The 14,520-nt window shown below is 49.8% G+C and overlaps 5 protein-coding genes across 5 annotated transcripts; 2 read left to right on the forward strand and 3 right to left on the reverse strand.

Annotated features, from left to right (window-relative positions):
* Positions 1 to 574: 574 nt before the first annotated feature.
* K441DRAFT_694851 (uncharacterized protein) lies at positions 575 to 4,355 on the reverse strand. The gene is made up of 5 exons (XM_067652759.1): positions 4,346 to 4,355; positions 3,406 to 4,224; positions 2,048 to 3,299; positions 1,867 to 1,952; positions 575 to 1,802 (listed from the first exon to the last, which is right to left on the reverse strand). The coding sequence occupies exons 2-5, from the start codon at positions 3,855 to 3,857 to the stop codon at positions 1,010 to 1,012; spliced, it is 2,583 nt and encodes an 860-aa protein (XP_067506342.1). The 5' UTR covers positions 3,858 to 4,224; positions 4,346 to 4,355; the 3' UTR covers positions 575 to 1,009.
* A 1,022-nt stretch (positions 4,356 to 5,377) lies between these two features.
* Positions 5,378 to 8,652, forward strand: K441DRAFT_632478 (uncharacterized protein). The gene is made up of 5 exons (XM_067646348.1): positions 5,378 to 5,670; positions 5,752 to 5,778; positions 5,838 to 7,270; positions 7,316 to 8,292; positions 8,352 to 8,652. Exons 1-5 carry the CDS (start codon positions 5,609 to 5,611, stop codon positions 8,436 to 8,438), a joined length of 2,586 nt encoding a protein of 861 aa, XP_067506343.1. The 5' UTR covers positions 5,378 to 5,608; the 3' UTR covers positions 8,439 to 8,652.
* Positions 8,653 to 9,178: 526 nt separating this feature from the next.
* K441DRAFT_656878 (mitochondrial import protein Pam17) lies at positions 9,179 to 10,048 on the forward strand. The gene is made up of 2 exons (XM_067648082.1): positions 9,179 to 9,387; positions 9,533 to 10,048. Exons 1-2 carry the CDS (start codon positions 9,208 to 9,210, stop codon positions 9,704 to 9,706), a joined length of 354 nt encoding a protein of 117 aa, XP_067506344.1. The 5' UTR covers positions 9,179 to 9,207; the 3' UTR covers positions 9,707 to 10,048.
* Positions 10,049 to 10,058: 10 nt separating this feature from the next.
* On the reverse strand, positions 10,059 to 12,854 carry K441DRAFT_675748 (uncharacterized protein; the record flags this gene model as incomplete). The annotated part of the gene is made up of 2 exons (XM_067650883.1): positions 10,059 to 10,263; positions 10,588 to 12,854. 2 exons carry the CDS (start codon positions 12,852 to 12,854, stop codon positions 10,059 to 10,061), a joined length of 2,472 nt encoding a protein of 823 aa, XP_067506345.1.
* A 1,091-nt stretch (positions 12,855 to 13,945) lies between these two features.
* On the reverse strand, positions 13,946 to 14,477 carry K441DRAFT_550966 (uncharacterized protein; the record flags this gene model as incomplete). The annotated part of the gene is made up of 3 exons (XM_067643072.1): positions 13,946 to 14,076; positions 14,198 to 14,250; positions 14,275 to 14,477. 3 exons carry the CDS (start codon positions 14,475 to 14,477, stop codon positions 13,946 to 13,948), a joined length of 387 nt encoding a protein of 128 aa, XP_067506346.1.
* Positions 14,478 to 14,520: the final 43 nt, after the last annotated feature.

Consider the following 14,520-nt stretch of genomic DNA (forward strand, 5'->3'; position numbering starts at 1 on the left):
GGGTGCCCATGTCGACCGTAGTGCACCTGGTAATCTCACCACTAGACCACCGGGGCTGACTGTATATATTGAGGCTCAACAGCCTACATTGATTCGACAGAGTTCTCCTTCTTGACTGCTCCGTTCGACACTGATAACTGGTTCGCTTGTTCGACGCTGGGCTCGTGGAAGACTAGTAAAAGTATCTAAAAATAGCTATTTTTATAAGCTTTATAGGCAGTAAAAATGGTTATCAGACTATGATTCCTTAAAACATGGATATAATTATACGTGAAAATATAGAGAGGTGTTAAAAGAGAGGTAGTAGAAAAGTAGGCGTAAGAACATATATTGGATCCCGCCACAGTCGCGATAGATTCGTGAGCACTGCTGTCTTTTTGGCCGATGTGGCGACGAAGGCGGGACACGTTACAATAGCCTAAGATAGTATTGACTTAGGTATATGCCTCCGGCCGCCAAGCCTCATGATGCACGCTTCGTACCTGGTATATTTATAATATTCAGTTACCTATTAACATAGAATTGAGAGTCAGTATCAATATGTCGATCGCAAAATCAAGATCAGAAAAGAAGACCTCGTGTGTAGATTGATCTACGAAGAAAAGAGACTATATATACATGAGGTAGGTGGCAAGGGCTGACGTCGACTTGAACCGTTACGTCATTGCTACCTGATCGACACAATATCAATATGGCCTCATATTGATGTTGAATGCTGATAAAGCCCTGCTGGATGCCTCTTGTCGGGGTGTGGTATGCTCAAATGTACATATGAACACCCACGTAACTGGATCTCAGTCATCAAAATATATATGTTCTGAACCCCTTAGCGTACCCATACCGAGATTACGATCTTGGCTCTCACTGTGCAGCTACGCACCCGAACCTAGTCGCTAAGTTCATCCCCAGTAGTTGTCTCGTCAAGATCTTCATCGCTGAGCTCCTCATCAGTGGTATCGCAGACGAGTTCTTCACCAGACATCTCGCCATTGAGCTCCTCATCAGTGTTCTAGTCGCTAAGATCTTTATCCGCAGCTTCTTCGTCCGTACCTTCGTCATGGCTAATCGGGCCAATCCTCCTTTGATACTCTTTCCATAAGTTCTTACGCATGTCAATGTACGCTTCAAGAGATAAGCTGGAATTAGGAAGGATGTCATCGTCTTCTCGACCAGACACTACAACCATGATATCTCGATTCTCGCTTGCCTTGCAAGACACTTTGCGCAGCCGGTATCCTACTAACTTTAGGACGTTGCCCCACAGTCGCCCGTTACCGTACCTTCTTGCAAGCATAGATGGTGAGTCCGCCCTCACACTTAGAGCGTTCGGATCGCACCCACCTCGGAGTAAGGCGACGAGTGTCGCTTGTGTATGATCGTATCGATCGACAGAATGATGTAGGATATGATGCAAGGCGTTCCATCCATTTGGGCTGACAGCATGAACATCAGCTCCTTCCGCGATAAACATCATTGGAATCTGAGAGAGTGGCGTACTGGTGCATGCGGAAAGGAGAGGTGTCATTCCGAAGCTGCCGCGTCCTTCCAAGTCGCAACCCAGGGCCGAGAAAAATTTTACCGTATCATGCACCACACGAGACGGCAGTCTCTTCGTAAGGAATAGTATCCAGGGCCAGGTATAATGCAAATCCCGCTGATAATCAACAGATACCAAGTCCGGCTCACAGCCTTGTGAAATTGCTAATCGAGTCATGCGGCACGCTCTTGTAAAACCCGCCTCGATATCTTTATTAACATCAAGTAGGTGGGCCCAGATCACGAAGAGTATTTCTCTCCATAACCTGCAATGCGTGGATCTTAATCAGGCCCTAGCCCTTGTGAGAGATTGAATATGACTGTACTTACGAATAATGTAAGTCGCAGTTATGAGGGTCCGCTCCTTCTTCTAAAAGCAATTCAAAGGTCTCAAGACATAAAGAGTGAGCAGCGTGCTAGGTAGTTTAAGAAGCATTAGCAGGTTGACAGATCATAAGCGGCTAACATCTCGCTTAGAGTGCCCTTCAAGGTGTGATGGTAGCATACTAACATATAGCAGTGACTCTCCACTCTCATTATAATCATAAGGCGAGGCTTTCTTCTCAGCGAAGAGTTTTTGTAGTGCTTTGACGTCGTTGTTCCTTGTATATCGAAAAACTTCTGAGCTATTGGGGACAATGTTAAGTGCTTGCACGAATCTGGTAATGCGTGGTGTAGAGGCAGCTTCCCGCTGTTGGCGCAGGCGCGAAAATATGGCGGTAGTGGAAATGCCGGCTCGTGGCATAAATGAAAAGCAAATATCAAGTGATTTGGTTTCTCTATTTGTGCTATCGGAACCCGTGTAGCTGACACTGGTCTGCACTAGCAATGTCCCAGCAGCAGTACGGGATTTGTATGTGGAATAAAAAGGTATTCTGCCTGTGAGATTGGAAGATAAACAGTGTGATTGTACAGTGGCTGGTTTCGAAAGGGTTGAAAACTTCGAAGGTCGGTTGATGTCGTTTTTTTGACGACGTGCTGCAGATACAGACTTTTCATGTGAACTAGCGAGAAATTTGTGCCTGGCTTTCCTCTCACGTGCCGCACGAGCTGCATGTTCATGGCAGTGAGCAAGTAGATTTTCCAATTCTTCCTGGATCCAGGATGCCTCGGATGGAGAAATTTCCATTCGGCCTTTGCGTGTAAGTGTTCCTATGGCTCTAACTAGTTCTGACTGTATGAGCATCAGAGGCAAAGCAACATTTTCGAGACCTTTGCCTTCAATGATAATTTCATTAAAATCAGTCTCAGTCAAAGTAAGTGTTGCTATCTGTTGCGTAAGAGATGAATGCAGCTCATTCATGTGCTCCAGGATAGAGGAGGTTGAAGCTGCTTGTTGTTGAGAAAGCTTACGGTGCTGCCGAGCCGATTTATTATTAATTGACTGGGCCATCTCATTAGTGAGCGTTGCGGCATCCAAAAGGCTCTTTTGAACTGCAGTGTGTTGTCCCTGAGAAGCTACCCCGAGCGGGTCTAATCGGCTCTGCAACACATCTGTTTGGCTACTAACAGCTGCGCTGATATCGTGAAGCATCATACGGTTAGTTGAGAGGGAAGCTTGCGTCTGCTCGAAGCCAGCGTTATTTTTTTGCATAGAGCATTGGATTGAAGCGGAAATTTTTTGTAGCCCCTGCTGCGTGATGGAGGAGGATGATAAAACCTGCTGTTGGACATCCTGGAAGTTACTATGGGTAGCATTCTGAAGACTCGAGATATCTGCTCTGGTTGACTTTATCTCTTTGCGAAGGATGACATCGTCTAGCCTGCAATCCGGTGGTCAGCAGTCACGTAGGTATGTGCAAGTCTTGGTTGATCTTGTAGCTATACAGAGGTCGTTGGTAAGCCTTAGTTATATAAATACTAGCCTACCTGCCGGTAACTGCAAGTGCCACTGCCAATGCACCTTTATACCCCTCCAGCGACCGACAAGACTGTATAACTTTCTGATCATCCAATGCCCAAATCAGACTCTTCTTCCATTGTCTGAGCCACCCACTGCCTATGCCACCGCTCGCTGTAGTTGCGAGGGTTCTCAGATCTACAAGCTCTCTTTCACAGTCCTTCAATAGAGTTTCGAGCTCTGGGAGCAAGGTCTGCTTGTCTTCGAGCGCGAACGGTGACTGCTCGAATTCCTTTGCGAAGGCCCTGACCTCAGCAATGATAGCAGTAAGGCACTTCAAGGTTGACAGAAGTTGTGGGATGCTCTTCGATGCGGCTCGGGCTCGGTTGAGGACGTCGTATAATTGTGTGCCTGCTCGGAAGACGACATCGGCGAGGCCTACCACAGCGAAGGCGTTTGCTGCAGCCGAAAGATCTGGCATCCTGATTAATGTAATCAATTTGGGATGAAATTATAGAGCACATATTGCAGAAGAGAAATACAAAAGTGGGAGAATCTGCGTGTCGTCGTAGCTGCAATGAGGCTGAGCCGTCAGGCTGCAACAACCACCTGCTGGAAAGTAGAAGTCCGTGCACTAAATGTACTGAGATCAATAGGCTTCGAGGATGTAAACCTCTGCTACTCTTTAGAAGGAATATCTAAATAAGCACTTATAGCTTAACAAGTAACTACGATCAAATTAGTGTATTTTTAAGTAAAATAAAATAGTACTTCGAACAAGACCTTGCATTACCTGACTTGTTCATTTCAGACATGAGCTGACCATGTCGATCGTAGGTACTTGAACACTCATGATTTGTCAACATATATCAGCACCGGAGCAGAAAAATGACATATTGGCATACTATTCAAAAGTGCCTGATTCGTGCTATCAGGGCCGTGGGATTGTATATATGATGGTTGACTCACACCGTATTTTAGCTCCGAAACTACGCCGGATGTGCAAACCCACCGGCCGATGTAGCTGTATATACATATGCTGAAGATGGGTAATGTAGAGCCAAGAATGAAAAGAAAAGTCCGGCGCCACGGAATCTGTGCGGTATCGAACTATCAGCTTGCAGGAATATCAGTTTGATATTTTACTGACAATCGGGGTCTTGGTCGTCCACTTTAAGAGTGGCTTGGTGTACGTTGTTAGTGCTTGTTGCGGTGGTCATTCATACCAGATCATGCCACTAGACCACACCGGATGTAAATAGTTTCACCTTGTTGACAGAACGGTAAACATATAAGCAGACATCAAAGGGAATATATCTCACAACGAAACAATTCTACAAGTATTTTGCGTGAGTTTTGAGAAAGGGTGTATGTCTGAGTGGTGGACAAAGTTTAACGACATCGAACCCAGCAGATGTGGGAGGACCCTTGTGGGGCTTACTGCAGGTATGACGGAACCTGAAGACCCTCAGCGCTGTAAAAGCTCGGTGAACGACGCGTGGTGAAACGTCTGGAGTGGGTAAGACGCACGTCAATTCGTATCCGTTTCCGAACATGCGGGTTAACGGGCACGACGGGAGGCCAGTTGACGGGGCAGGACAGGCTAGGCGAGGCACAGAAAAATAAGACAGACCCAAAGGCTGGCGGGAATCCATGCGTGGCTACGTGGGTGGCTGCCGCGAAATCCCGGTCGAGCAAATTGAAGTGCAGTACGAGGGGCAAGGCCAGCTAAAAGGCCTTAAGTCTGTGTACTTGGGCTTGCTTGACAGAAAGAGACGCCTGCAGACTAGCATTGCGCCGGCTATCTGTGACAGAATAGAAGAAGGTGCCTGGGCATTGCCGGGATGTGAAGGTGTTCCTACATGTATCTTCGGCATCTCCAAGTACCACTGTGCCGCTTATCGTGAACTACCCCCACTGCGAGGCAGGCTAACATGCTATGATCCCCCCGTTTGCCAGGCTGCATCTCCCACAATGTGCCAAGCCATGTCTGTCGCGCTACTGCACTTCTGCTTCTCGAGCGCGGATTCCCTCCGAAGCCTCGATCTTTGCTCCCCGCCCTACCACCATTAGCCACGCCAACTCTACGATTGTCAGCTCGTCAAGTCAGCTGGGCATTTTGTCGACTTCCGGCACTGACCAGCCTGGAGATCCTCTTCGCACGTACATCCTTGTCCAGGTTCACATCTTTGCAAAGGCATACCGATGCTTGCCGACTCGTAGTCCTCAAGCATGCCACGGCCTAAGAAGCCCGGTGCCGCCGAGCCCAAAAAGCGTAGCAGAAACGGCTGTTGGTGAGTTAAGCGTCCAGTCCCTGCGTGTTCCGCTCCTACGGGTTTTGTTCTACACCATGACAGAGCTAACGGTACGTGTAGGCCTTGCAAAGCCCGCAAAGTAAAATGGTAAACTTCTCCTCTCAGTGTGCGCCCGCCTGCCCTGTCCTCTAGTAACGGTTTATCAGCGGTGAGGAGAAGCCTCGTTGTCTAAATTGTGAGCGCCAGGGAGAAACGTGTGATTATAGCATACGACTCAATTGGGGTGGACGTACAAAGAAGAGCACGGACAACACAAGCGCTGAAACATCGAGTGCCACAAGCAGCCCTCATGCCTCAACCTTCTCCCAGGCCGACCTGTTCGCTAGCACCAATGCGCAGCTGGCAGCATACAATTCCACACCCCCGCCTGCGCCTGCACCCGCACAGCCCCATCACATCTTTCAGCATGCGAGATCGCATTCAAATACTTCAACGCCGGGTTCGGATGCCTCCATGATTGATCCTGAGTTGATGAGAATCAGCCAAGCTCAATCTAAATCCATAATGGCAGTTGGTACGACATTTGATCAAGGCCGTTTCATTCCTCAGTATGATACACTTGATCCTTCTCGAAGAGGTATTCCAAGCAATCCGACCTCTGCTCCTGTAGACTCGCGGCTTCAGAATATACAATATCGGGGAAATCTAGATTATCCATCTCCTTCCACTTCAAGCTTCGAAGGCCTCAATTATAGCAATGGCGCTAGTTTTATGCCAAGTAGTGCAGTTGATTCGCCTCGGTCACCACCACCTATGCCGCCACCAATTCGTGGGCCTTACTCATATGATTCCCCTACAGCTGGTTCTCGAGCTTTTGGTGAGCTCTTGGAATCTCCTGGACACCAGGCTAAGCGTCAGAAGCGGAGCCATTCTGGAGATTCACCTAATGTCCCATCCACCATTCTCAAACAGGAACTCGCGCTAGAAAAGGCGAATGGCTCGCTATCTGTCACAGACATGTATTCACCAAATCCAGGCTCGCTCACTCCTTACAGTCCGTTCATGGGCACTCCTCTGACTCCCAGTTCTTCAGTCGCATCAGAAGATGTGAGTATTCGAAATGCTCCCAGGCCTGCACCTGCTCCGTATGCCCCTCCTCCCGACCTTCGTCGCCTATCCGTCAACTCTCTTCTAACCGGGCCTCCGGGTGAAACCCCCCCTGGCCTCGTTAATTCCGAAGTACATGGACGCCAGTATCCAATTGGAGATTCTAGCTATACGACGTATGGTTTTGACCTTGGTTATCCTGATTTGGACACTCCGAAGAACAATGATGCAAATGCTATCGTGATTTTTAGTCCTCCGGCAGGAAGCGTAGGCTTTGCGGGCGATGGGCAGTATGACGCATCTTCTAACCTTAGCTTTGGTATTCGCTCTAAAGATATTGCTTTCGAGAAGGGTGGCTATTACGCGAAACCTGTTCCTATCAAGATTTCGAAATCACTAGAGCCATTACCGACATTACTGCTGGAGAACCCTATGAACTTGCTATACTTTCATCACTTCCTTAACCACACAGCTCGGATATTAGTACCCCATGATTGCGAGCGGAATCCTTTTAGAAATATTCTGCCTAAGAGTAGGTTGAGCACATCTTTTGTTTTATATTTGCTAACTTAGCTAGTGGCTGTCCAACATGAGAATATTCTTTGCCTGCTGCTGGCGTTCTCCGCAAGCCATCGAGCACGCCTCCTAAGCCACCCAGAGCCCGCTAATCGGATAGCTGTATGGGTCCAGGATGTATTTCCCAAACTTCGCCGGGATTTAGATAATGGCCCTGAGCAAGTATCAAATTTTACGCTGACTACAGCGATCATGCTCGCGTCGCTTGAAATCATCTCGCCAAATACGTTTGAAGTTCCAATATCGTGGCAGAACCACCTCACAATTGCTCGTCAGATGGTCATTGCTCGTGGAGGCCCAAAGTCCTTGCAACGCAACGATCGAGTCGCTCATTTCTTGAGTCGGTGGTTTGCGTATCTTGATGTTCTGGGAAGCCTAAGTGGAAGCAAGAATGATAGACCGCTGGGCTCTAGCTACTGGTCAAACGATGACTACGATGCTGATGAGGACTTCCAGATTGACTGTTTGCTGGGATTTACGAGTCGCTGCATTGGTATATTGGCTAGGATTGCTGAGCTTGCGAAACAATGCGAGTCGAAACGTATCGATGAAGATGGAAATGTTCGAGAAGATTGGAGACCTTCCGAAAATGTCATTGAACAGGCCGAGAAAATCAGAATGGACTTGCATAAGGGTCGAGATCATGTGTACAAAGGATGCAATCATAGGAGTGCGGACAATAGCGAGAGTGAGGCTGGCTGGGATGCCCTAGAGATCTACGCTACTAATGAAGCTTTCCATTGGGCTGGGTTGATCCATCTCTGTCGCCGTGTTTTAGGTAAACCGGCTACAGATCCGGATGTCCAGATGGCGGTGAGGGAGACTGTCGGCATCTTGTTTAAGGTCCGGTGTGGAAGCACAGCTGAGGCTTGTCTGTTATTCCCTATGTTCACAGCCGGTTGTGATGCTGTGGATCCGGGTCAGAGGAATAAGATTATGGAGCGGCTGCAGAGTGTGGAGGGTTTTGGAATGATTCAGGTAGGCCGTTTTCGTCTAACTTTACCACATAAGCAAAATCCGCTCACATTACAATGTAGGCTCATAAGGCTCGTACATTGATGCAGAAAGTTTGGGATACTGGAAAACCTTGGGAGACCTTGGTTTCTGGGGAGTTCTTTGGTTAACGAATGTTATGCGTTATGTGCTGTGCTATACGGTTTATACGAGAATAGACGGATGATGATTCCCATAGCATGGAGTATATGGTCAGGGCGTGCTGGCCGGCGTTCTTGGGTCTGAGACGGCGTAGAGAAATTTCTGAAGCTTTGGGTTCAAAGTCATATAGTTTTTAAGTTAAATGTAAATGGTGTCAATTCGCCTTAACACCGAACTAGCCCGATACATACTAGTGCTTTCCTCGGCGAAACGGCGTCTTGGAGTCGCGCGTGCCAAGATATAGCCAAGAACCATGCCTGATTCCTGAACCTCGACCTCGAAACCACCTCCTCCACCACGACCACACCTCGTCACACCCGCACACCACCCACGCCATCTCCACTCACAATGCTCTCAACCACGAATCTCCGCTCCACTAGGGTCTTGACCCACCGCTTCCAGCCCGCCCTGCTAACACCCTGCGCCGCATCGCCCTACTCCACGGCCTCCCGACCCGCAAAGACGCCGCGCACACCACCACGCAGCGCCCCGCGACCATCAGTCCTACGCAAACCGAGCGTCCACATCCCCAGCCGTGCCTCCGCCCGCCTCGCCTCCACCACCTCCTCCGCCGCCGCCACCGCCGCCGCCGCCGCACCCACCAGCAACCCCTCCTCCCCCTCCTCGTCCAGCCAGCCGCTCACCTGGAACCGCTTCCTGGCGCTGCGCAAGACGCGGCGCCGGATCTCGCTCGTGTCGTCGATCATCTCGGCGGGCGGCTGCACGGCGGTCGGCGCGATGGTGCTGATGCAGCGGGACCTGGACTCGATCGGGGCGCAGACGCTCGGCTTGGACCCGATGATCGTGCTGGGGCTCAGCACGATGGGCTTTGCGGCTGCGGGCTGGCTGGTCGGGCCGTTTTTCGGGAATGCCGTCTTCAATCTCGTGCATCGGGGCGTGAGGGGGCAGATTGATGCTGTGAGTAGGGGGTTTCCTTTTTTTGTTCCTTTTGGGTTTTAGGGGAGGCATGACGTATGGGAAGTGGAAGAATGGTGGTGTTTGAGGGTTTTGTACTTTTTTTTCCCGAGGATTCCTTGCTAATGTGCGTGGTTTGGATTTGCAGAAAGAACGCGCTTTTTACGCCCGCATTAAGAAATATAGAGTCGACCCGACGTCGTCGTCAATGGCGAATCCTGTCCCGGATTACTATGGAGAGAAGATCGGCAGCGTGGCGGATTATCGGCGGTGGTTGAAGGACCAGCGGGCATTCAATCTAAAACGAGGGCGTACGATATAGACTTTAGGCGCCCGAGAGAGCTAGTGCGGGGCATGGAAGCTTGGGCTTGGAAAGGAGAGGGATTGAGGATATGTGCAGGAAGCTAGAAAAGAGGATTTTGCATTGGGCGTGCGGTGTGGTTGATTGATTGATAGGGCTGGTCTATGTCTGGAACTGGCACCACAACACGGATAGGGGGGCATTTATTCTGTTTACAGCTATTTTCTGCTCTGTGTTATATCGCTCTTAGTGGGGTGCTGGTGTTAGTGTGGATTATGCTCATTCGCGCTCGCTTGTATAAAAGCTTGCTAAATGGAAATCCCCATTCCCTGAGTATTCCCTTGGATTATACTACTTGGATGTGCTAAGAATACTATGATAGGTAGGTAAAGTCTACTGATTGGAAAAGTGAATTGTTAGGAATGGCCAATGGACAAGCAGTGTCTCTAAGATTCGGAGTTGGATGGTAAGATATAGGGGAAGGCTCTTTGGCTCTGGAACCACTTTGTTCGACCCCCGGAAGCCCTTTATGGCCCACTTGGCCTGATTCACCGTTCTCTGGCGAAGCTTGAAGGTGTCTAAAACAGCGCTAGCGCAAGCAAGAATAGGGGTAGTGCTAAATTAAGCATTTGAAACCAGAACTATAAGTCGGGGAAATATGACGAGGATAACTTGGTGTGGGAATGCAAGAACGATAAGACGTAAAAAACGCCTTATCTAAAACTTTGACAAAAGAAGGAATAAAAGTCAGTAAAATATCTAGGGAGATGCACCGTCCTTGAAAAAGAGAATAGATCAGTTCCAAGCTTGTCATCCACTGAAGTGGCCTAGCAGCCGATGGCCTAGGTATGAGATGCCAGCTCGTCGCCGGTGAGATGTAGGCCTTGAACACTTGGGCTTACTGGCCGTCTTCAGCGAGCTCACCATCTTCGCGTTCCTCCCATTCCTCTCCGTTAGGCTGACTCAAATGTTCTTCATGCCCTCCCTCCGCGTCAGCTTCACCATTACTCTCCTCGATCTCGATCTCAACATCTTTCTCAAAACCTCCATCACACGGATCGCGCGCAAAAAGCACACTAGACCCCTTAAGCATATATGTCTGCCGAAGTCTCCGGAGTGCCCATTCTGCCGCCTCAAGAGTCTCAAAGTGGATCACGATAGCCGCGTCCTTGGCGCGCACTTTCATATTCACGATCCAGTCCCTCTTCAGCGGCGCGCGGGAGATTATCGACTTGCACAACTCCGGCGTAAAGTTCTTCGGCGCATTCGTAATAGCCACGCAGCGTGTCCACCCTTCGCTAAAGATACCGTGATGGAGCAGCGGTCGCAGTGGTGGCGTCGGGGTGCGTAGGAGCATCACGCGGGCCGGGCGGTTGTAAAAGATGAATGGGCTGCCGGATTGGGTGTTGACGAGCGCAGTGGCGGAATCCTCTTCTAGGAACACTAGGTACACGGTCATGGATTTGGTGATCGAGCGGGTGTCGAGGAGGTGCGCGGAGATTAGTGTGCCGGTGGTGACGAGCCCAAGTACTTCGGTGAGCGTGACACCGATGGGGAGATTGTCGATCAGGACGGTGCGGTAGACGTTTAGGGCGCCTGCAGGAGGGTTGTAGAGTAGACCGTGGGTGAAGAACGCGGGGTCAAGCAGGTCGGAATACCCAGCTATGCGTCGGTTGATATGGTGAGCCCGCTGCTGCTCGATAAGTGAGTCAAAGACTGTGTCTTTTGGCCGGTTACGGCGACGGGCTTCGTGGGATCGACTAGAGTGTAATGAACTGGCTGAAAACTCCTGGGTGCTATCGTTAATAGTGAAGGACCGAATATCGTTGGGTAGAGGCCGGTCCTCCGGCGGAGGGGGCTGGATGCCACGAGCGACTGCTTGAGATCTGTTATCATGAGCAAAGGCGCTCCAGGCGGACGCGCCAAGTCCAACCTCGAAGGCTCGAGTGGCAGGCTCTCCATCCCGCTTTTGTTCTAGGTTCTCAGATCGAGTGACGCTCAGTGAGTTGTTCCAAGCGGAAGCACTGAGACCACCTCGAAAGACTGAGGCGGTGTGTTCACTATTTAAATTCTGCAATGTGGTTAGAAATTTAGTAAATATTCCTGTCTCTGGGCTATCCTTTGGACTGCGTTCAGAATCGCAACCGGAAGAAGTGGAAGATGAGATTGGATCTGCAACGGCACTAATAGCAGACCCGAAATTGACCAAAGGTGCTGGCTCAGGTTCAGGTTGTGGCTGTGTAACTGGCGTGGCACTCGAAACATTGGTGTCTTCCGCGAAGCTATAGTGGATGTAGTGATGTTTTTGCCTAACCCTCATGGGTTGATTGACTACTTCAGCGCTGGGCAACTCTGGGCATTTAGCTCCCTTAGGCTCTTCTGTCACCTTATACTGAAGAACTTCTTGTTCTGGGTCTTCCTTTGACTTGTCCGGAGTTAGATGGTGGAAAGGATAAGAAGCGCCTTTATTGGAATGCGACGGCGGAGTGAGGTCCTCCGGAACTAGAGTCTCTTCAGGTGAGATAACTTCCTGATCGGAGCCAAAGTCCAATAAACTGTCAGTATTTCCCTGAGGTTGGCTAGAGCCACTTACGTGGCCCGGAGACAGTGAACTCGGAGCGTTGGAGCTGAGTGTGGAAGACTTCAAGGAATTCGACGAACTGCTGCTCTTTCCTAAGGACTTGACAAGGCGTTCCGCATTCCCCTTCTCCCCTCGGCGAATAGTGTCATTTGCAAGAGTGAGTATGGCTTCAGCTCGATTCAAGGTAAGCTTGGCGGACATCAGCTTGGTGACAAGGGCCAGATTCTGTTGCTTCAACACAGCGACTTCTGCATTGAGTTCGTTGACATTTGAGTCTGTAGCTTGCCTACCCGCCACCAAACTTCCGAGCAAGAAGTCATTGGCCGCCTTTGACTCCGCCAGTTGAATCTTGGCGTGCTGCAATCCGGTTTCGAGCTGACCAATCTTATATCTATATTCAGTTTCGAGATCCCTCAAAGCATTCTGTGGTGAAAAGTGGCTTCCGCCGTAGAACGGTGCACGTCCTGAGCCCAAATAACAAGCTTTCTGGCTCACGCTTGGATATACCGGATGGTTGGCATCAAGAGGTGAAGCCATTGCTAGGGTCGATATCTCATAAAAGTTTTCCGCAGAGTCCGGGGCGCTCATTAAGAGTTGCGGTCCAGTGATGCGCGCCTTCTGCCCGGACGTTGAAGACTGCTAAAATGATGAAAATATAAACCTAGAGCTAGATATCGAGAAGAGTTTTCTGGAATCGAGACAATTAACCTATAATGTGCTATGAGCTGGAGAGCAATGCCCCGCTGTGATTTTAGTTGGGTTTAAATTCATTAAGAGGACAGATGGTGAACATACTCTGAGACGCAAAATAAAGTCTGATCGCAAGCGAAAAACGGCTGGAATATGGACGAAATCATCCAACCCGATGATGCGATTGAAAATTGAGCAACTGTGTTCTTGAAGAAGTGTACGTTGGCTGGGGAGAGGTGATCAGTTAGGGACTAACAATCAACTTTTAAGAGAAACGATTTGTAGAATGCCCCTTTCGGTCTATGGGTGTGGTGGATGGACTGCTCTAGAGATTATGAGACATGTTCTACTCTAAAGCGGCTTGAAAAGTCTATAGCACTAGTCGTTGATGGCTGGATCGAAGCATAATGTACCCGTAGAGCGTCGCCAGATGTTGAACGGCCGGATGGGTCTATGGATAAAAATAGTCTTTGGCTATCATGGATCAGGATAAGATGAAGGGTCTCAGAGACCCAGGGCCTAAGAATGGATGTGAGAGGGAAGAGGGCGGTTGATAGGGAGATAGAAGAAGAACGACTGACATGGTGGAGGGCCATAATGATCGTGTTGGTAAGGTCGAGCCATTCACGGCCGAGCTGTCAGGGTAATAGCGCGGCTGTAGAAATGATCGCCAGCTAATAAACCTCACCTCTCCCGGAGCTTGCTCTCGGTTAGCACCCGTTTAAAAAGCTATGCCCTCTTGCGGTCTAGCCCGATGTCTAGATGTTTTAGAAGCTCCAGCCCTTAGCCATCTCTGCCAGCTGATCTACTAGCTTGTCAGCGAAAGCCCCGGCAGCGGCTGGTTCCCTCGCGGACGTCTCCCCTCTCGCCGACACCTAGTAATAGTATCTCCCCTAGTAGATGGAGTCGCACCGTCTTGTAGGCCCTTTGGCTATCGACTAGAGGTCTAGCGTGAGGTTCTGCTTGTCTACTAGAAGCCGGTCCCCATCCTAAGATACGCGCCCGTTCGTCATGGTCTTATTTCGCTTCGCGTACCCGTACGTCTGCGTGTATAGAATCCGGTCGATTGGACTCGGCATTCCGTCGAACTCCGTCAGCGTTATAAACTTGCGGACTATCCCTTGACACGGCAATTTGGGTCCTCATGTTATCGATAAGAATCGACTAATCGGAAAAGCTGGGTGAGTATAAATATCCAATTGAATCCAGTCGTCAATATAAGCGAACTTGGCAAGGGATACTCTTTACTAGCTCGAACACCGTCAGCACCTCTACCTTGCTATCCTCTAAGCTCCTACCTTCCTCCTACTACAGCTACCGGATCATTTCCTCCCTTGTCGTCTTTGCCCGGTGCACCACCAGCGCCCTTGCTACGGTGACCATGGCTAACAGTGTCTGCGTGCACTCGTGCGCCGGCAGCCATCCACCGTTCTTGTCCTGGCTGACGCCCAGCACTGCCAGCCCGCTGATGATCCCGCTCTCGTACTCGCTCCTGGGCAGCTGGTGGTCCAGCATAGCCATCCAGAAGTGCAGGCAGCTCTTCTCGAGATGCTTCCTGTCGGCG

Source organism: Cenococcum geophilum (assembly GCF_001692895.1).
Source record: "Cenococcum geophilum 1.58 unplaced genomic scaffold K441scaffold_12, whole genome shotgun sequence".
NCBI lineage: Eukaryota > Fungi > Ascomycota > Dothideomycetes > Gloniales > Gloniaceae > Cenococcum > Cenococcum geophilum.